We start from the raw sequence: 23,428 nt of genomic DNA, 5'->3' as shown, positions 1-23,428 counted from the left end.
TCATTTGATGTGAGATCTGTAAACCAAGAGGGAACAGCAAAAGTCATTAAACATAAACATGGGTCACACGGATACTACCCCCTCCCCACAACTCAGACTGCTCTGCACATGGGAAAATTTGACAGCATGGGCGCGCTGCGAAATTTTTTTGGGTAGTGTCAGGGTACTTGTCGCTACTGCTGATACAGCTAACAGCCACACTGGAAGTATTCAGAAGCGGGAGAAGCATACGTGACTCAACTGCACATGTGCACAAGTCCACTGGCAATGTACTTAACGTGAACCGTTATGATGCCACGCTCATCAGAAGCACTCTGTACTTTGTTGTTATGAGGTACTGCATAGTCTTCGTCCTAAAGCCTTAGACACATTTTGCTGTTAGCAGATGCTTGTGTGTGCACGGTGTTTTTTTGTTCTTAATGGCGCATTTTCTCTGGAACATAAAAGTCTTATTTATTTTTTCCTCTCATTTATGTTTTATTGCTGCAGTATTATCCTGCAGTAGTGGGATACACTAAAATTGTTTGTTAGAATATGAGTACTTACCAGCCAAAATTACAAAAATTTAACTGAAAATTAAAATAATGAAAAATTCCCAGAATTCTAAAAAATTTCTGCGTTTTTCCCGGGGCGTATACACCATGGATATAAGAGCTGCCAACAAGTAGAAGGCCCTGATGACAGCCACCAGAAGAGAACGAAATTGTTGGCAAACACTTCCAGAATCAAGTTTACCAAATATGGTTTGGAAAGCAGCTTTTATGTGTTACACAGTGTGGGTAAAACTAACACCCTTCTAGAAGATAGAAGCTACTCAAAGCTTTCCAGAAACAAAATCTATCTCCAGCAATAAAATGTTTCCTAGGACTAACAAGATGCTTAAGGAAGTTTATCTCGTATTACACTACAATTGTCGAACACCCGAGCAATTCGTGGGGGAATAATCAGAAATATATTCTTGGGTATTCCCCAATATGAGTTAGCTATTTACGACTTCCACAGGCCTCTTATTGTTCCAGTCATTCAGCCTTCGATTACTAAATGTACCTATTTTTCCCTTCTCACCACTGGCTTTCCTCCCTTTCTTCTTTCAAGTGGTTCCCAGTTTAAAATGTTCCTTCCACCTATGGTCAGGCATTCTTTATGCATTCCCATACCACTAAAGCAATCTAATCTCTACTGTTTTTGTTATGAAGCAAGTTATTTCCATTCTTCTCTGTACCACTTGCTTTTGTTATCTTATCTTGCGACATTAACTGCAGAAACCCTCTCATATAGCCCATTACCATTGTCCTAATTTTGGTCCCAACTTTCCTTCTTTGAGGCCACATCTAAGTTGCTTGTGTCCTCACCAAACAATGAAACCAGAAATTTAAGTTTGAACAAAAGCATTTATCACACTCAAAGATATCATTTCATCTGATCTAGTTTTAAAAATCTACAGAAAAAATACAAATTCAGTCAAATATGGCTTTGGAACTGTTACTAAAAAAATCTCCAGATGATAAGTTACTTTTATTCTCTTAAATGGGTAAAGCAATAATACCTTAAGAAAAAAAAATTGTTAGCTTCAACTGAGGTTGGAAGAAAGCTGTGTACAGAGCTGGTGGTCTTGCAGCAATAAAACGAACACAAACTAAGGCAAAACTAAACCTGAAAACTAAGAACTTGGTTTCTACCAAGTTAAAAAATAAAACTAATGACTTACACGATTTTTGCCAAAAAGTTGTTAAGAACAAGGATCCCAGGAAAATAACGCCATTCTGAATTTATGCAACCTTGTCCCAATGGCTATTAATCATCCAAGTTTGAGAATGGTCAAAATGGCTGAATGTGGGATTCGGATGAATTTAAAAGTCTTTTTGCTGACGAGACCAGTGAACACCAGAGATGCCAAATAGTGCAGAATAATTTTTGTGTGTTCTTGGAGAAACTAAGTTCACAGAGCACACACGAGATGCACTGCATCATTCTTCTACAATTTGTAATGGTGAAATAACAAAATAGTTTATATGAAAGTTGGTTCAGTTTTTCTTACGCAGACAACTGCATTATCTACATAATTTCTGAACTTCCTATTATTTCAATACACCTTATTGAAGTATTAAATACACAGTGGTAATCGTACCAATTCCCTGGGCTCATCAGACATTATTTCTCTATTTGTGGATGTCTCTTCATTTAGGACAACATGCTGGGTCCCAAGTTTCATATTTCTGCAAATCCATGCTGTTTATCATGGTGCAAACATTTAATTCACGTTAGGTCATTTTATGCCTGGACTTCCTGTTAAGTCAGTTCTGCCAATCATCATCTAGATGAATGCCACACTATATCTCTTACAGTCATGGAGAACAATATTCATCTCCAGTGGCCTATATTAAACTGACCACAACAGCTGTTCTACTTCGGCTACAAATCTCATGCAGAGTGCTATAGGGATTTTAGATTTTCAGGAATATCTCACAGCACTTCTCACAAAATTTAATAGAAGCAATGATCATTCTAGAATAAAAGAATGATGATTACAGTATTAACTTCTCACTGAAAACTAGATAATTAGAGCAGGGTATTTGTCTGGATAAGACACTGAAGTCGGGCTTGGTGGCTAAGCGTCAGGCTGCAAAGCACGTGACTAGTCCATAAGCAATGTGAGATCACTAATCTTAAGAGGAAACTAGATAGTACCATCCACATATGAAAAAGTTGTTTAATAGTTCATCTCCATAGTTCGTATATTTACTTCATCTGAATTAGAGAGATTACCTAGAAAAATTAGCATGTTGAACGGAAAAGGCCAGAGTTTTTAGTAACATGCAGTTTTAAGTATGTGAAATTGTCAGCACATGTATTGTTCCTGGATGAAAAACTTCACTAAAATTATGGGATGGCAAGACTCTACAGTGAAGGTCTCTGTTGATCCATTGTGGATGTGGGACAACGGCTGGTCAAATGTTTAACAAATAAATTCACCAAACAGCCGTGCAAATTGAGAAGTTATTTTATTTTCACTACCGGTTTTGGCAACTCAATACACCATCTTCAGGCCCCATATGCACCTCTATATCAATATTGACATACTGAAGTGATCTGTTTCTTGGTGTCATGTCTTATCTACTGCTTCCTTTGAAGGCTTGACTGCAGCTCCCAAGCTGCAATCAGGTCTTCAAAGGAAGCACTCGAGAATTCAAGACATGCAGAAACAGATGCTCCCAGTATGCCAATATTGATGGATTTTGAGAGGCGCATATGGGCCTGAAAGGGGCATATTGAATTGCCGAAACTGGTAGCAAAAATGAAGTAACTTCTCAATCTGCACAGCTGTTTGGCAAATTTCTTTCTTGAAAAGTACAATGAAATGTTAAGAACACTTCTACTTCTACTCCAAAATGTGCTAAAGTTTTGTGAAGCCATCTGTTTATTTCAAGGAGCTGGATGGAAAGAGGGTGATCAAAATCTACCCCAATCAATATACAATGATACCACATTAGTAGAAAGTTTTTTTTTTTTCGGAAATAAAATATTCTGTATATATAACAACAGTCTTTTAGATAATGAATTCCGTCCACAAGCCCTGGGTGGTCCACTGGCACCGACTGACAGCCCTTTCAGCCCCAACCAGTGGCATCATCGAATGTTGTATGAAGGAGCATGGGGTCAGCACACAGATCCCCCAGCCTTTGTCAGTTTTTGTGACCTGAAGCCATTACTGCACAGTCCGGTAGCTGCTCAATTGGCATCATGAGGCTGGGTGTACCTCATTTAAGTCCTCCCACCAAGGAAAAATTAATGACAGTACCTGGAATCAAACACGGGTCCTCTGCATGGCCTTCTGTCATGCTGACAACACAGCTACAGACATGGACATTTTACATAATGAATCATTAAAAAATTAAATTGTTACGTAGACAAGGTGTAATTACTAAATTGTTTTTCTAACACATTTGGTCCGTGCATAGTCTTAGAACGGAATAAAACAATTAAGCAACATTATACGTCACATTAGTGCTATGGCTGAATTCTGATCCTCAATCATAACACTAATTGAATTAAACAGGTTTTCTATGTGGCTCATGAAATGCGCAGGCAGATATTAGATAACCAGCTGACATTTAATTCATTTGAAATTACTACAACACAGCAATATATAAGAGCGTGAAAAGCATTTAAAGTAGAATTTTTCTTGGGTTATAATGTAATTAATGCAATTAAAATGCAACAATTATTTATAGTTTTACAATTAATGTGCATACTTTGCAACTCATTAACAAGGAATTAAAATATGTCCACATAATATACAGTGTGAAACTGACAGTGAAAAAAGGACAAATGAAAAATTAACTTTACGAGGCACCCCAAAACTAGCTAAGAACATTCAGTCTGATCATATTTTTTGCAACCACATTGACGACACCATCGTCCTGCAAGTCCTTCAGCGCATCTTCAAACATTTCTCGTGTTATCATCTGCAACAAAAATATGGCAACAAGTTATATATATCTTTTGTGATTATTAGTGAGCAAATTAACTAGGGGACAAACTAGATTTCTTCACTCACCAGTTCAGAGCTATCTTTGAATTCACTGAAAGTCTTCTGGTAGTTCAAACTTGTAACTTTGCCCTTAGCACTAATTAATTTAGCTAAAGCTTGCTTCACTTCAAGGCGACGCTTACGGCCAGCTGTACTAATGCCTGTAGTCAAGATGCTTACATCAATCTTGCCAGATAGTGGGTCTGTTGCTGACTGCTTCAAAGCCTCTCTGTGTAGCCTGGAGGAAAAAAGAAACACTTAAGTTTACACATTATGTTACATCAGAAACACTTCAAATTTTGTTGCAAAATCATGATCTATTTCTGTTTTTAGTATATACAAAAATGTTGATCTGTTTCTTAGTAAACAGACCTTTTTTTTGTAACAAATTGAAGTAGTAGGTCTAACTGTCCATTTGATAGAATTGTCCCAAAAGATTCTAGTGCAGTGAAGCTATGATTATTGATGGACCATCTTTCTTATGATTACACTGAATGCCCAAAAAGTCAATAAATTTGTATTGTTACCCATTGTCAGAGATGTGACTGATTCACTTTGGTCTAGTATAAGAAAAGAACATCAGCCTTCTCACAGACAGCCAAGAAGTTCTAATTACATACGTGTGAATGTAAGTGGCACACAGTAGCTACTGACGCTGCAGCTGTGACTCACATATTTGAACGCTTCACGTAAGCAACAAAAAATGACCAGAACCTCCTTGTGCAAAACTTGTGCTTTCAGTGATAGGGCATGTGGCAGCAAGCATTATTAAGACTGGTCTCAAAGCCAAATTCAAACAAAGGCCATCACACTAAGCTCTCTGTAGGAAGGGACTTGTTCTTATCTATTTTTTACCTCTGGAAAAAAATTTAAGAACAGAGGTATGAGGAGCTTAATTTGGATTTTAACACCGAGAGTGACAAAATTTTTTTCTCATAATGAAATATTTTACAGCAATCACAATTTTTGTTTCAAACAAGAACCCCTAGGATCCAACAAGGCTTCCCTCAAGTGAAAAATTAACTTTATTTTTGCAAAGTTATGATCTGTCCGTTTGTTCATTGATGTCTCTGTTCACTGTAATAAGTTTAGTGTCTGTGTTTTGCGACCGCACTGCAAAACCGTGTGATGTAGACGAAAGGACATGCCTCTCCAATGGGAACCGAAAACATTTGATCGCAAGGTCACACGTCAACCGATTCCTCCACAGGAAAACACGTCTGATATATTCTATACGACACTGGTGACGGCATGTGCGTCACATGACAGGAATATGTTGTCGACCCACCTAATTTGTACACTTGGCGAATGGGTAAAAAGTTTCTTCTACCTTGCCCGATTTAGGTTTTCTTGTGGATGTGATAATCACTCCCATAAAAGTGATGAAAACATAAGAATTTGTCACATGAACTGCAACAAATGAATGCAACAGTCTCACAGTTTTCCCTGTGCTTTGCCAAAACGTATGTTTTGAACGTTTTCAAATTTTTCCGTGTGTAGACCGTCAAATCCTGCATATGTCCAAGCATATCTGAACATTTCCTGGAATTTTGGAGAGCGAAGTTGATTATGTATGAGTGCCTGAACATTGATAATTGTCTGAAAATAAAAAATTATACTTTTCACTCGAGGGAAGACTTGAACCATGGACTTCTCGTTTCGGAGCTGCTCAGGCTAACCATGGGACCACGGCACACCTGAGCTATTATTGTCCTTGATGTTGCCTATGATGCGCATGGACTACTCAGTATGTATATTTTGCTTATTTTTTTCATAGTTCCACACAACTTCTTCCTGTTTTCTCGATTGATCTGTGTTCAGTTTTTCAAGGCCTATCCACTGTGCCAACTTATAACTAAATCTGAGGAGGGTGCAATGGGGAGGTTCCCTTGTAAGCACCACCTACCATGATGGCAGCTTTGTGCTTTGTTTGAGAGAGAGAGAGAGAGAGAGAGAGAGAGAGAGAGAGAGAGAGGTGGATTCAAAGCTGCATGGATGTTGTTGTGTTAAATATTAGACACAGACACGCCAAATGTATTTCCACCTTCACTTAACACACAGTAGGTCAAAGAGCACTAGAGAAGGAATACAAAACAATCCAAACTAGAAACAACATTACATCAACACACTGTACATTTCACATTCAACATTTTGGTGGCAACTCGGATAAAATGCCGCTATATTTAGGTCTATACAAAGTAAGACTTGCTTTCTCCTCAGGGTACACTCATTACACTAACACAGGAGAAATAAATTTTTCAGCTCTGCCACTACGATTCTAAGCAACAAATGTCCCGTACAATAGGTCTGTTAGCCCAACCAATATATTTAGACGAGATCTACAGAACATCTAAATAAATTACAATTTGACACACCCTGTCAGTCTGAGGTAACTATTCACTCAATATTAAACATGACAAACTTCTGACAACAAATATCTAACTGTACTTAGTAAAACAAAGTCCACAAAATACATATGAAAATTACAAAATTTTCATGCACGATGAGAAAAACAATTCTTATGACACAAGCATAAAAAACCAATGCATATTTTTCAAAATTGAATAGACACCCGTATTGAGTAATGTATTTATTGGCATTTCCTTCATAGCAATGGAAAAGAAGTAGAATTGTTATCAAATTGAAATATCATTGAAAATAAAATGAACTACTTTATGTAAGAGATGCATAAACATGGAAACATATGTAACAAATGAACTATCTTTGATGTATGTATGCAGACTGTAGGAACAAATGAAAATGCTCAGGAAATTTGGAAACTTTGAAGCCAATTTTTTCGAGAATTTTTGCAAGTTGCATCATACTACTTTGAAAGATTTATATTTGAGTTATGAACTTCTCACATATTTTTAAAAAAAATTACAAAAATCCAACAGTCATGTGGTCTCATTGTAAAGCAACGCTCGTGGATACTTCTTTAATGTTTTGACCTACCAATCCTAGTTTCCACATATACAGATATTACATATCACTTATCTAATGCTCAGAGACTTTTCATAAATAAGTACTCCTGAACCATAGACCATCATTGATGTTATACACTAAAGCTTCCACAACACTTCTAATGTCACTTTTGGTACCACTATGAAGTCTCAATTAAATCAGAAAAGAACTGTTTTCAATTTTAAATCTTGTGGCAACATAAAATTTATTGATATTTGCTGACCCCACTCACCTATAGGCTTCTTCAACATCCAGAACTTCAACAACTTGAGAAAACCTTACTTTGGCATGAGCTTCAGCCAGACGTATGAGGGATTCCAGCTGGCGAGGGTATGCTGTTATCTGACCATGCCCACTGCCTACTTTACGCATATCGACATATGCTTGTATAAGTCTTTGTGATGCGAGCTCACTTAGTTTTGGATGAATATGCTCTTTGGCATAAACAACGTAGTCTCGTAACAAAGCCATATCCTAGAAAAGAAAGGTTACATTTCTTTACAGCAGGAGGAATGTTAATTTCATCTCTTGTTAAAGAGTAGCTGTATCAGTTATGATCAATTCGTACCTTTCACTACTCTGTACAAATACCAGTTACAAACACTAAGATTACATTGCCAATCATGTCTTTACCTTTGTCTTTCCTTTACATAAATATACAGGCTTCCTTCACTCTGTTTTCTCAAAAATTGACAATACCTTTGACATCCAACTCCTCTCCATGTTTTATTTGTAATGTAGCATTATTGTCATTGCTAATCATTTGAAATAATTATGAATGACTATAAAAGCAATGAGCAGCAGTCAGGAAAAGGTATGTATGACAAGATTCCAGCAGGAAGGACAGGCTTCTTGATAAATTGACCTGAACAGGGCTTTTCATGATTCACATTTCTAGCTTTCAATTTCTTAATGACAATTTATTCATGATGGTTTGTGTTCTTCATAATAGGTTTGGAACTGTTTTCTCAGTGTCATACAACAATGGCATATGCAATGTCTTGCACTGATGTTCAACAAAACAGCCCATTTTTTTCCTCACTTCGTGCACACTCTTTGTTCAAAACTATCCGGAAACGTGTTAGCAGGCATTACTATGGGACATTCCCACCTTTCACCTTTATTAAGGCCTGAACTCTGCTGGGGACACATTCAAAGAGATGTCTGGAGAACTGGCAGCCCATTCTTACTCAAAGTCCAAAACAGAGACAGAAGTGATGTTTGACACTGAGATTTGGAATAAAGTATATGTTCTAACACATTCCAACTGAGTTCATCCATGGATTCTCTGGAGGCCAGCCCACTTCAATAATGCTGTTGTCCACAAGCCACTACCTCATAAAGACAGCTTTGCGACAGGCTGCATTTTCATGCTGATAAATAAATCATCACCTCCTAACTGTTGCTGAACTGTATGTGTATCCTTCCAAATTTAGCATTGTCTTAACCATAATAAGTGGACCACACCCTAACCACAAGAAACACCCTCATGCCATAACACCACCTTTTCCACTGTTAGCACAACACTCGAGGGCAGGTAATGCTCTTCAGGCATTCACCAAATCCAAATTCTTCTACCAGATTGCCACAATATAGCACAATTCATCACTGCCGATCACTTGTTACCAACCATCCACTGACAAATTATGCAGCTCTTTTCATCACACTGAGTGTCGCTTAGCACTGACCACTGATGTCACTCTGTTCACCTCCTCAAGCATCACTTAGCACTGATTACATAAACATGGTCTACTATTATCAACTATTCTTTTTAACTCCCTAGTCACAGTAAATATGCTAGCTGGACTGCTGGTAGCAATTTGGAACTCACAAGTGATTTCTTCTGTTGATTTCACACAATTTTTTACAAAACACACAACAGTCCCTGTCCATCAGTACATGAAATCTGCATGGTTTTGGTTTAACTGTAGTTGTTCCTTCACATTTCTGCTTCACAATACTATCACCTATAGTTTACTTGGACAGCTTTAGATGGGTTGGAATGCCCTCGATGGATTCGTTACTAAGGTGACACCCGATGACTAGTCTATGTTCAAAGTCACTGAGCTCTGCTGACTGACGTATTCTGCTGTTCTACTGACAACACAATACTCCACTGCCTCCTATTATACTAGCAGGTCTGTCCCTCTTGACTCATATGAGCTATGGCACCATTCCTTATTAAATCTTTTCATGTCAGGTTGGTGATAATACCGAGTGTTCCCCTGAAACAACTCTGTCAATACATCCATCACCTTTGATCTGGAAATGACACTGAAGTTCCTTACATCCAATGACATGTACATGAGATTGCTACTTCAATGTAGTGTAAATTGACAATGGGGTGGTCATCTTTGTAGTGACACAGCTTCCTTTCCTGTGACGCAACAAACTGCCAAGTTGGTAGTATAGCTTTTGGAAATTTTATGGTACCTTTAAGGTTTATACCTGATGACGATGTTTGGTTTGTTGGGTGCTCAACTGCGCAGTCATTGGCACCCATACAAAGTCCCAATTTTTCCACAGTCCAATCGAGCCACTGTCACGAATGATACTGATAGTCAAATGATGAGGACAAACAGACACCCAGTCCCCGGGCAGAGAAAATCCCCAAACCGGCCAGGAATCAAATCCGGGACCCCGTGACCCAGAGGCAGCAACACTAGCCACTAGACCACAGGCTGTGGACAAGGTTTATATCTGAATCACCCTTGTAACATGGACTTTAAAATATGAGTAAAAATAAATAAATAAAAAATGTAATTACCATAAGTTCTTCTTGTTCTCTCTCACGACTCTGATAATAGAGTGAAACAAGATGACGTGCAAGTCGCCTGTCATACACCTCGTTTTGAGGATCAAGCATTAAAAAGATTAGATCAAATCTGAAACAAGATGATTTGAAACACTATTTGCAATCTATTGTTATGAAAAAATAAAGGAAGAAATAAAATATTAAAAAAGCATAAAAATATATCTTACCGGGACATTAATGTGTGGGGTAACATAATATTTTCTATAATTGTTTTGTTTTTGTTCCACTGAGATTCACAAGGATTTGCTGCAGCTAATATTGAGGTACGTGCATTTAGTTGACAAATAATTCCAGCCTTTGCAATACTTAATGTCTGCTGTTCCATAACCTGTAGAAGAAAAAGAAAGGCATGGAATGTATAACACATAGTATGTTTACAGGTACACCTACTGGTAAGACTAATTTTGATGGAGCTCACCTCATGTAGGACACTGCGTGTTGAATCATTCATTTTGTCAAATTCGTCAATGCAGCAAATTCCATTGTCAGCCAGAACTAATGCACCCCTAAAGCCACACAGTAAAAAGAACAAGTACTTATTTGAACACGAATAATACCAAGTACCCTGAAATAATGTATATTTAGAGTAAAACTTAGTCCTGCCTGTCCTATTCTTTAATTACGTTCAGTGTGTTCATTCTTCCACAGGGCCATTTGTTTCTGTATTTATATAATAACACTTTACAAGCTACCCTTAGTACCTGGTGAACAGTACTTCATACTATTATTTGTATTTTCTCTTCTGTTTCACTTACAAATGTGGTGGTGAAAAATCAGGACTTGACACACAAATCGTTATCTTGTTTTTTACATGATCCTTCCACACATAACACAGGAAGATTGCAATTATTTTACAGTCTGGATCAAATATGCTCCACTGGCCTTGCTCAGAAACATTTCAAGTAAAGAACACAGTATATAATTCAAAGATTCACATGTAAGCTCAATTAGCTTTTACATTATGCTTCTTATAACTGAATCACATGGATGCAAAATCTATCAACACAATTCTATGGTAGGTGAAAAATTCTATGCTATGTAAAATGGTGCACATCAATGTGGGGAAAATCCTGTCTTATGGTTATATATACCTTGAGTCATTCCACATTCCTGAAGGTTCTCTCATCTTCTTAATGGTATCTACGAAACATGATGAATGAAAGAACACGCAGTGCATAGTGTATTAGCTGTGTTTTCTCTTTTTGAAACCAAACAAACACCGGTGACTTGGTAAAACAGGATCTTAAAGTGATCTGCCCACTCCTAGACTTTGGTATGGTATTCAAACACAGACATTTTTTGTAGAGCAGCCAGTTTATCTTCATTACATCCACCTCAATCTTTCTTTCAGTAACTGACTTGTCTGTCAAGGGTCATTCCACATCAAATCAACAAAAGAAACCATCATTTTCAACGTTACCCTCTTGGATTTAAATGAAATTAAGTATGCCTATAGTACTCATAAATAGTACCACAAATTAATTTTTTCACATTTTTCTGATAAAAAGTTATCGAGTAATGGACTTTCAAAAATTGAAAAAAGACAAATTTTTGACTTGCAGAACAATGTTGTTTTCTTTACAACTCGTCTTCTAATTAAGCTACAACAATAAAATTTACGTCATTGGAGAGCTCTTTTAAAGAGCTTTAAAAATTCTCAAAAAAATATATGTGAAAGATACACTTTACATCTACATATTCTGAAAGTTTCAACTTGGGATGAGCATGGGATCACTATCAAAAGCAATTTCATATTTACCACGATTCTCCAAAATCACAGTCAGATAGGTGAATTTCTTTTATTTTGCAACACATGAAAATATTAGTGTTAGATTTTGTTAGATAGTCCACAAATTGTACTTTTGAAACAAATAACTGCTTATTAAACTTTAGAGCTAACTATTTATTAATAGCTGTAAAACCACGGGGAAAAAAAGGAAGCTATCTCTCATTTTAAATATTATATATAAAATGAGTCTTTGGTGTTACTATCTGCAATCTATTCAGTATTTTATCTGTGGTTAATATTGTCAGCAGTTTTCACCTATTGTTGAAAGTGACCCACACATTCTTTTGTTGTGAGGCAGCTGTAGTGAAATTATGTGATTAACTCTGAAATGTGTTTTGAATCTAGCTTAAAGGTACTTTTGTACAGACCTCACAAGAATCTGTAACTTTGTATGCCTACAACCAGTTAATGTTTGCATACTATTGACATAATGAAATATTTTTTTTACAGGAAGTGAAGGAATAGAGAAGTAATATTGTGTAGTATTGAATATAGAAAGCTGGGGCATTCAACTTCAAAAACATTTTTTAAAATTAGTTTGTTCACTTGAGAAATATAAAATGCCTAAAATTTCAGCTTTGTGCTGTAATCCATTTAATGAAAAGGGCCACAATAACCACAAGAAAAACTTACGGCCTGTTTCATAATGGATGATAGCAAGAAAAACTTTCTTAACTTTAAATCGAAAAGTGTGTGACAACTGCCATAAAAACATTGCACGAGTAGAAATTTGTGATACGTCTAGCACAGAAAATGATGATGATGTACTGTATTCTGTGGTGAAGCAAGAAAGTGAAAAGGTTTTATGTGATAGTGATGTACAAGACATTGCAGCAAGTGAGGCCTTAGAAAGGTTGAATGCTTCTTTGCAGTCCGTAGGTGAATCGCCAATTAAGAAGAAACGATTGTGTGAAGCAAAATATCCTAAGGAAAAACTAATTAAATTAACTTCAACAATTCAAACAAAGGTATCATTGCTTCCTTCCGAAAAAGAAGAAGAGGTACATGATCTCATGCAGAATCTGAGATGATCAGCCCGCTAAAAGATAAATTTCGTACACGTACATCTCGAAGTAAACAGATGGAAATTCTTACCGTTTTACCTAAAAGCTGGAGTGTTAAGAAGCTTCAAGATGAATTCAACTTAACAAATTACATGGCCCGAAGAGTAAAATATTTGGTGAAGGCCAAGGGAATTTTGTCTTCACCAAACCCAAAACCTGGCAAGACTCTTGATCAAACAACTGCTGATTTTGTAAGAAACTTTTATTGTTCTGATGAGATAAGCAGGGCAATGCCTGGGAAAAAGGATTTTGTGCTTGTGAGAGATAACGGAGAAAAACTGAAATTAAAAAAACGGCTAGTTTTAAGTAATTTGAAAGAAATTTACGCGAACTTTAAAGACAACCATCCAGAGCTCCACATTGGATTTTCGAAGTTTGCAGACCTATGTCCCAAAAATTGTGTTTTAGCTGGAAGTAGTGGTACACATAGTGTCTGTGTGTGTACTACCCATCAAAACTTTAAACTCATGCTGACTGGATGTCACATTCCTCAGCTGACAAAGGATGAAGATAATCCAATAAAAACTTTAAAAGACTGCATTGCAAGAGTTGTATGTAATCTGTCACTGCCTGCTTGTCATTTTGGTGAAGTTAAATTGTGCCCTGGCCCAGAAACATTTAAGACATATTTACAAGATTTGTCGAATACTAATGATATTGATAATAAAACTTATCAGCAATGGGTTTCCGTTGATCACACATCTTTAGAAACAATCATAAAATCATCTGACAACTTTATTGATTGTTTCTTTTATAAATTAAAATCGCTTACACGACATTCATTTGTTGCTAGTCAACAATCAACCTTCCCAAAGAGACTGAGAAATGAACTTAAAGAAGGCGAGACCTTAGCAATCTGTGACTATTCTGAGAATTACTCCTTGTCATCCAGGACAAAGTTCAAGGCTATCACTGGACAGAACATGCAAGCAACGATTCATTCCATTGTTGCTTATTACAAGGATGGGAACAAACACGAGCACACAAGTCTTGTAATCATATCAGAATGCCTAACACATGACACTGATGCTGTGCATTTGTTCCTTACTTGATGGACTTCCTGACTGTTAAATTCGGTAGAAAACCAAGAAAAATATATTATTTCTCTGATGGAGCAGCAGCTCATTATAAAAATAGGAAGAACTTTATCAACCTGAGCCATCATGAAGAAGATTTCCAAACTGATGCTGAATGGCATTTTTCAGCCACTCACATGGGAAGGGAGCTAGTGATGGTGTTGATGGAACAGTTAAACGACTTGCAGCTTGGACAAGTCTGCAATGGCCACACAGTGATCAACTCATGACACCAAAACAACTTTATATGTTTGCTAAGGATAACATAGAAGGAATGAACTTCAAGGATGCTACTAAAGAAGATCAGAAAAATGAGGAAATGAAACTTATGGAGAGATTTGAGAAATGCAGCAAAATTGTAGGGACACAAAAACTTCACACTTTTATTCCTTTTAGCAAGGACAAAATAATAACAAAAGTGTATTCAAACTCTGATGATAGTAAAATTGAACTGGTGACAGTTTCTGACAGTGATACAATACTGTTCAAAGACATAAAAGGATATGTTGCTTGTGATTATAATGGACACTGGTGGTTAACCTGTGTACTTGAAAAAAATCAAGAGGAGGATGTAATCACTGTTTCTTACATCCACATGGACTGTCACTATCTTTTACATTTCCAAGTCATCCAGACATTCATAAGCAGTAGGGAAGTAGTGGCAATCGTGAACCCTCAAACTGATACAGGGCGAACATGTAAGTTACCCAGTGAAGAAATGTTGATGTGCAACAGACTGATTAGTTCGAAGTATGAAGAAGTGCACTAATAGGACGCCTGTTTGTAAATAGTAGTAATTACTAACTGAATTTAGGTCTGATCTCGTGTATTCATCTTTCTGTGTTTTTTTTATTTATTAATTTTTTTAGTTTTCATTTTGTATTTATTAATTACAGAACCATAAAACATATGTTCTTTTGTAACTTAATTTCCACATTTTACAACAACATACAGCTGGTGAGAAATAGGCCTAATATCTAAAATAAATTAGTTTTTATGAATTTTTAAAGCACCACCCTTAACGTAAAATTGCTTTTGATAGTGATCCCATGCATGCTCATCCCAAGTTGAAACTTTCAGAATATGTAGATGTAAAGTGTATCTTTCACATATATTTTTTTGAGAATTTTAAAAAATACAGTTTTTAAAAATTCGGTAAATGCAACAATGTTGTCTTTTTTAACAATCTGATTATATATATATTGAACTAATGATGTTTGGTATCACATAAAAGCTATGAGCTTTCCAATGAAGTACATTTTAATGTTCTAGCTTAATTAGAAGACGAGTTGTAAAGAAAACAACATTGTTCCGAGAGTCAAAAATTTGTCATCTTTTCAATTTTTGAAGGTCCATTATTCGATAACTTTTCATCAGAAAAATGCGAAAAAATTAATTTGTGTCATGATTTATGAGTAATATATGCATACTTAATTTCAAAAAAATCTGAGAGGATCAGGTTGTAGCACTTGTTGATTTGACATGGAATTGCCCTCAAGTGCAATCATATCAGGCAGTGGCTACTGGAGTACAAATATTTGGCCACTTGGTCACTGAGCAGTATCGGTGGAGGCATAACATATGAAGAGAGAGAGAGAGAGAGAGAGAGAGAGAGAGAGAGAGAGAGAGAGAGAGAGAGAGAGAGATAGAGAGAGATTGTGAAGAGCAAGCCTGTTGTCGTACATGCTCTGTCCTAAGAGCAAGCCTGTTGTCGTACATGCTCTGTCCTGTGTATGTTAAGACATGACAACTCTCCTCTCAGTGTGAGATACTCAACTGGTCTACCTTAGGGGCACATCATAGTAGAGCCTCATAGTACATTATGTGCCTTACAGATTCCATAAAGGATGTACAGCTGGGGTAGAGTTATAATGAAGCTGTTTAAAGTCTCTTAGTCTAGAGTTCTGCTTAAAGGCATGTGCATAAAGCTGACGCTTACTCTATATGGCACTTGGTACTACTGCAGTAACTGCTAGCAAGTTAAAGCGAAATGTGGAGTAGTATTTATCAAAGAAATACGGCCAAACAACCTTCAACCTTCTCCGCACTGTTATCCTTCCTGGGATTACAATCTCTCACCACAGGATTTCAGTATACCACAAATGAGTCTCCTGGAGACAAAGACACAAGAAATTTGCACTTGTCAAGAACATCAGTTTCTTAGTTGAATGCTGAAACCCTCTGATATTCCACTGCAGTATTGAAGCTATCTTATCTCTGAGATTTCATTTTATCCTTGACCCTGTCTTTCAGCCAAAGTGAGATGCTTGTGACATTTGTAAGATTGCTTGAAAAGCTTGCAAGCTCCTTGACACAAATTTCAAGTGCCATTTCATCATTGGTTGAGCCATGGATGATCGGTCACAAACAAATGTTATGCTAAGGTCATGATCTGATGTTTCTTTTCCCGCATTGGCCCTGCGATTGACTGTAATTAAATTGTGCCCTGAAGATTGTGCTGTAACTCTGTTTAGTTGTACTGTTTTGCTTTCCTTTATCTATTATATTAATATGCAAACACTATACCTGGGTCACTGAAACATGTCACTAGACAGCTCACGAGTAGTTGGCTATACTGCAATTGCAAGATTGCAACAGCTGCCACTGCAGAGGCCCACACCTGACAACTCCGAAGTGTGTTTTGTAAATGTAAGCTACAATCAGTGTGTATATAAGCCATGGCATAATAATGTATACGTAAGTACAGCAAAGAACTTTTTTCTAACAATGGAGTGAACGATGAAGAAAAAGCATTGGTTAGTGCTGTACACAAAACTGGGAAATAAACAACACCCAAAATTAATGACAACGTCTATGAGAAGTCGTTCCGAATTGTTACTGGGATGTTGTTGTTGTTGTTGTCTTCAGTCCTGAGACTGGTTTGATGCAGCTCTCCATGCTACTCTATCCTGTGCAAGCTTCTTCATCTCCCAGTACCTACTGCAACCTACATCCTTCTGAATCTGCTTAGTGTATTCATCTCTTGGTCTCCCCCTACGATTTTTACCCTCCACGCTGCCTTCCAATACTAAATTGGTGATCCCTTGATGCCTCAGAACATGTCCTACCAACCGATCCCTTCTTCTGGTCAAGTTGTGCCACAAACTTCTCTTCTCCCCAATCCTATTCAATACTTCCTCATTAGTTATGTGATATACCCATCTAATCTTCAGCATTCTTCTGTAGCACCACATTTCAAAAGCTTCTATTCTCTTCTTGTCCAAACTATTTACCGTCCATGTTTCACATCCATACATGGCTACACTCCATACAAAAACTTTCAGAAATGACTTCCTGACACTTAAATCTATACTCGATGTTAACAAATTTCTCTTCTTCAGAAACACTTTCCTTGCCATTGCCAGTCTACATTTTATATCCTCTCTACTTCGACCATCATCAGTTATTTTGCTCCCCAAATAGCAAAACTCCTTTACTACTTTAAGTGTCTAATTTCCTAATCTAATACCCTCAACGTCACCCGACTTTCACGTCACCTGAATTCAGCAGCAACTCCATGCAGCTCTACTTCACCATCATCTTAATCAGTGCCAAAACCTTCTTCGCCTTTGTTATCAAGAGGAATCATTAATTGGTCATTCCTGTCTATAGTTCCATCTATAGCCTGTGCTGCTTTAATGAGCTTACCAACATTGTCTATTTTCTTCCTGCACGAGGCATCATCTACAGCAGTGCGACCTTCACATAGCAACCTTTCCACTTCTGTTATTGTAAAAGACTTTCTACTATTTTGAATATGAACAATGTCATTTTGGTGACAGCCTTTAATAAAGAGAAACTGTAGGTGACGCGATAACGCAACACAGCTATAAAGAATCAGGCGGTCGCCCACTAACACACAATGTTTACACAGTAGCCAGCAACATGGTAGCATCAACACCAAAACCAGCTTTTGTTGCTGTGCTATAATTGGTTCAGAAGACACAGTGCCTCATGTTCCTGGGTTGTTTGTCAATCATACTGCCAAATTTATGGCACTTGTGGGATGACCTTGAAATGACATGTTTCAGCAGCCAGGGTGCAGGTTCTTTGGCTATGCCTTTTTTTGGGCACTTGTTTGTTAAGGGCTGCTCTTCAGCAACTACATTTAAAATGCGGGTTTTGGGGTCATCAGTTATTGCTGATGTTCATGTTCTAGCATCATCAGTCTCTGGTGTAGGTTGTTTAACAGTGTTTTCTCTTAAATATCATCTTCACTTCCATTTGTGGTATATGCTTCTTGCCTTTATTTCTCATTCCCTTCTCTTTTATGAAAATGGGACACATGATTAGAAGGTTTTGAGCGATTATACAGACAGGTTGGATAATAGGGTGGTGTTTAATTTATGTACAAATGAACTACATCTCCAGCAATGATTTACATAAAAGATGACTGTGTGTCCATAATATTGGCATTCGATGCAATGTATAGATTTGGTATGAACTGTCATCCAAGCAAATGAATTCAACTGTAAAATGTTCTTGCAGCATGGGTATGCTGACAGGAAAGTTAAGGTTTAATGTATCATCACTATCAGTTCAAGCCCCGACTAAGGATGGAAATTGGCTGCATCCTTTTCACTGGAATCCCACCTCTAATGACCTCGCTGTTGACATGATGTTACACCCTAATCTTCCAACCTTCTTTCTTCAATGAAATCATTCGAGCATTTTTCATAAGAAAATTTAGTGAAACAACAAAAAAAACTTTCTAACTATGGACAACTCAACAAGAATTTGAGCCCTAGCATTGTAGAATGAAGTTCAGTTCCTCAGCGCCTTCTTCAGTCGTGTAAGCTAAAGGTTAGAATAAAGGCTACAGTCTGTTTAAGCTCACAGGGGCAAGAGCCATGGGGGCAAGTTGTTGGGAGTAAGAGCGGTATAAGGATGGACCTTGACATTTTTTACATTAGGTGGTCAATGGAATACCACTTTGGGTGGGAGTGTGGAGGCTTGTGGGTAAAATGTTCCTCAGTTTGGGGCGCAATGATTAGCAACAAAAGCAGGGGCTAAGGTTACTGTTAAGTTCTCTTGGTGATACATAATAATGAGGGGGTGTTAGGATTAGGGATATAAGGACCCACTGAACCTAGTTACAGATTTGCTATGACACACACACACACACACACACACACACACACACACACACACACACACACACACACACACCCCTAGCCCTCCAAACACCTCAATGAAACAACTATAACGGAGCTCCCAACTCATTACCAAAACTGGAACATCTTAACCATATCCTTTACAAGTGTCTCAACTACATATAGCGCCCATAAATGAGCAACGTTCAACCCATCTTTCCCAAAGTGGTATTCCATCATTTCACTCATTCTACACTCACATCCTCCTCTCAACAGTCCTTTTTTCTGTTGTATATCCCCTTTGCAATCCAATTCTCCACATTGCTGTGAGCCATACGTAACACCCCTGCCTGCAACAGAGTGAGATCACTGGAGCCGCATTCCTATTTCATGCACTTTTCTACTGCGCCCTTGCAGCCTTCAGCCACCCTTCCCTCTAACTCTCCCTCCTGCTTGCCACCTCATTTCTTCCTTTGTCCATTCTTTCCAAGCTGCAGTGATGGAACAACGCAGGTGGCCAGGACAATGCAACCATATTTATGTGTTTTTTTTTTCTTCACTTTTCCCATTCCTGCAGCAGCTCTCTCGCATCAATGTATATAATATCATATTAGCTCATAAATCCAAACTTCATTAGAGTGAAGGAATGCAATTTTACATTTACATCATACTACTCAACTACTTACTTCATCAACTTTTGTTGCCATGACTAGAAGGGTATCATTTTGCGATCTATCTCTCGAGTACAATGCCTCTGCAATCCCTTTTAAATTCCCATAGAGAGATGGTTATTGAAGGTACCTTCATCTCGTATGACATACTTTTATAACCAGATGTTAAGGAAGGAAGAGGAGTGTTTAACACCCTATTGACAACAAAGTTAGTTAGAATATGCAGAAGTAACACATGCAGCTGTGTAAGTAAGGATTATTACACCCACAATATCATTTGGACAACTGTGCCCAACACCAATAAAATTTCCTTTCACAAATCAACATCTTTAGCATTCTGAAATTTTAATTAAGCATGTGTGGCTCACCAATAATTGTTTCATTATAAAAATGTTTGTACCCTCTCTGCAGTCTCAAAATTTGAACCATATCTCAGTACCTTGACACACAACATTACACCATCATGCCTAACGGTAGTCACTCATCCTGTCGAAATACTACAGCTACCAGAGGAATGGTGGCACTGAGTAGGCCCATTTGGGACACTATAGACAAACTCAGCAAAGACTGAGGTGTCATTTGTCCCAAGTCAGAAGATTTTTTTTGTTGGTTTGTTTCAGAAATACCCTGAAGGCAACAATCACTCAGTAACTGTAAAATCATTCAATAAAAAAGTGTACACCATGCAATCAAAAGTAAGCAGACACCTTGCTGAAAATGACTTACAAGTTTGTGGCACCCTCCATCGGTAATGCTGGAATTCAATATGGTGTTGGCCCAACCTTAGCCTGAATGACAAGCTTATACTCTCACAGGCATACGTTCAATCAGGTGCTGGAAGGTTTCTTGGGAAATGGCAGTCCATTCTTCACGGAGTGCTGCACTGAGGAGAGGTATCGATGTTGGTCGGTGAGATCTGGCACAAAGTCAGAGTTCCAAAACATCCACAACGTGTTCTACATAATTCAGGTCAGGACTCTGTGCAAGCCAGTCCATTACAGGGATATTATTGTTGTGTAACCACTTTGCCACAGGCCGTGCATCATGAACACGTGCTCGATTGTGTTGAAAGATACAATCACCATCCCCAATTACTCTTTTGACAGCAGGAAGCAAGAAGGTGCTTGAAACATCATTGTAGGCCTGTGCTGTGAAAGTGCCATGCAGAACAACAAGGGGTGAAAGCCCCCTCCATGAAAAACACGACCACACCATAACACCACTGCCTCCAAATTTAACTGTTGGCACTACACATGCGGGCAGATGACATTCACTGGGCATTCGCCATACCCCCACCCTGCCACTGGATTGCCACATTGTACCGTGATTCATCACAACACGTTTTTCCACTGTTCAGTCATCCAATGTTTACACTCCTTACACCAAATGAGGCATAATTTGGCATTTACCAGCCTGGTATGTGGCTTACGAGCGGCCGCTTGACCACGAAATCCTTCTCACCTCCCACCTAACTGTCATAGTATTTGCAGTGGATTCTGTTGCAGTTCGGAATTCCTGTTTAATGGTCTGGATAGATGTCTATTACACATTACGACCCTCTTTAACTGTCGGCAGTCTCTGTCAGTCACCAGACTAGGCTGGCCTGTTCACTTATATGGTGTCGCTTCGTGTTTTCACTTCACTATCACATCGGAAACAGTGGACGTGGGGATGCTTAGGAGTGTGGAAATTTCACTTACAGACAGATGACACAAGCGACACCCAATCACCTGACCACATTCAATGTCCATGAGTTCCACGGAGCACCCCATTCTGCTCTCTCACAATCTCCAATGACTACTGAGGTCACTGATATGGAGTACCTGGCAGTAGGTGACAGCACAATGCACCTCATACGAAAAACTTACTTTTTTTTTTTGGGAGGAGGCGGTCCAGATACTTTTGATCACATAGCGTATATCTGAAATCAGCTGAATTACATCCACTGAATCAACAACTAGAACTGCAAATTCATAAAGAAATGAACTAAACATGTCAATTAAAACAATAAAGTCTACTTACGTTTGTAGGACAAGTTGTTTTGTCTCAGTATCCTTGGTTACATATGCTGTAAGACCAACTGCTGAAGAACCTTTACCCGATGTGTACTGACTACGTGGAACCAGATTGAAAACATACTGCAACAACTGGGATTTACTTGTTCCAGGGTCTCCACAGAGAAGTATATTGATGTCTGCTCTGTAAATGTAAAGCAGGATAAAAATGTTCTGATTAACACACACAAAGAATCTACAAGTTTCAAGAAATAGTAAATGTAAACTTTCTGTTTGCTAAGATGCCCAACAATGCAAATTATTTCGTACGGTACAAGAAGAGAGAGAAAAATCAGCTCGAGAGAAAGCAAACATTAAGACTCATTAAAATGAATTGCATATATGCAGTAACAGCTTAATTCACTGTCCCTTCGAGTCAAAGGTCTTTGAGGCTTGTGTATGATAGTTATGCTGGGTTTAGTAAACCCAATGGACATCCAGATGGACGATACGTACGTATCAGTATGTGTAGCATCTCATGCATCCAGCGGGTGCACCTTTGGCAGGAACAAGGCTGATATCACAGGCTGTCACATGAGCCTCCATAGCAAGCCAAATACGAAACCGCTCGATGGGGGTTTCTGCCTGTTTGCTGTTATGCAACTCGCCTGTACACGTGGATTCTACAATTGTTTACTGCGTGTTTAGTGCTAAAGTAAAACAACTTGTGGATTCCCCACCTCCACCAACATGGAATTTTGGTTACATACTATGCCATTCCAAATTATTCACTGAATGTGAAAAATGGGGAGTTGGTGGTAAGGTCTTATGGGACTGAACTGCAGAATTCACACACTACTTAATCTAACTTACACCATGGACAACACACACACACACACACACACACACACACACACACACACACACACACACACACACGCCCGAGGGAGGACTCAAACCTCCGACAGGGGAAGCCGCACGGACTGCGACAAGGCGCCTTAGACTACGCAGCACTGAATGTGAATTTCATGTCAACAGCTGCAGCTGGTATAGATTTATTACCCAAATGTGACACATTATAATTTGTATCGCACCTGGAATTAAACCCGGATTTACTGCTTATCACAAGCGGTCCCCTTACCCACTTTTGACCACTTGTGCAAGCTTCCTGGCCCAACCCAAACCTCCGTACATCACATTTCACGTTTCATATTCCTACCTAGGTCTCCCTTTAAGCTCACAACATTAATTGATTCTCCCTTAGAGAATGACATCACCATGAGGAATCGACACCATTCTCAAGTCATATGTAAGTGGGTAAGATACGTTTGGAGTTATTTCATCTAATGTGAAACCATCCAATATTAATTTTGATTGTGGCTTCGATGAATATTTCACGAACTATTATTACTGTTTGGTTGAAGGATTAAT

The 23,428-nt window shown here is 38.2% G+C and overlaps 1 protein-coding gene across 1 annotated transcript in view; it reads right to left on the bottom strand.

The window, feature by feature from the left end:
• Window positions 1-4,148: 4,148 nt before the first annotated feature.
• The window catches only part of LOC126190977 (DNA replication licensing factor MCM4), a 50,383-nt gene continuing 31,103 nt past the window's right edge, over window positions 4,149-23,428 (bottom strand). The window contains exons 9-15 of the mRNA XM_049931646.1: window positions 22,026-22,202; window positions 10,729-10,816; window positions 10,478-10,638; window positions 10,263-10,380; window positions 7,728-7,969; window positions 4,559-4,769; window positions 4,149-4,466 (exon numbers count right to left, since the gene is read on the bottom strand). Coding sequence (XP_049787603.1) covers window positions 4,362-4,466; window positions 4,559-4,769; window positions 7,728-7,969; window positions 10,263-10,380; window positions 10,478-10,638; window positions 10,729-10,816; window positions 22,026-22,202 — 1,102 coding nt within the window. The 3' untranslated portion in view covers window positions 4,149-4,361. The remainder of the gene's footprint in view (window positions 4,467-4,558; window positions 4,770-7,727; window positions 7,970-10,262; window positions 10,381-10,477; window positions 10,639-10,728; window positions 10,817-22,025; window positions 22,203-23,428) is intronic.

The sequence above is a fragment of the Schistocerca cancellata genome, chromosome 6 (assembly GCF_023864275.1).
Source record: "Schistocerca cancellata isolate TAMUIC-IGC-003103 chromosome 6, iqSchCanc2.1, whole genome shotgun sequence".
NCBI lineage: Eukaryota > Metazoa > Arthropoda > Insecta > Orthoptera > Acrididae > Schistocerca > Schistocerca cancellata.
The sequence above is the reverse complement of the archived record's forward strand: the minus strand, read 5'-3'. Positions and strand labels throughout refer to the sequence as shown.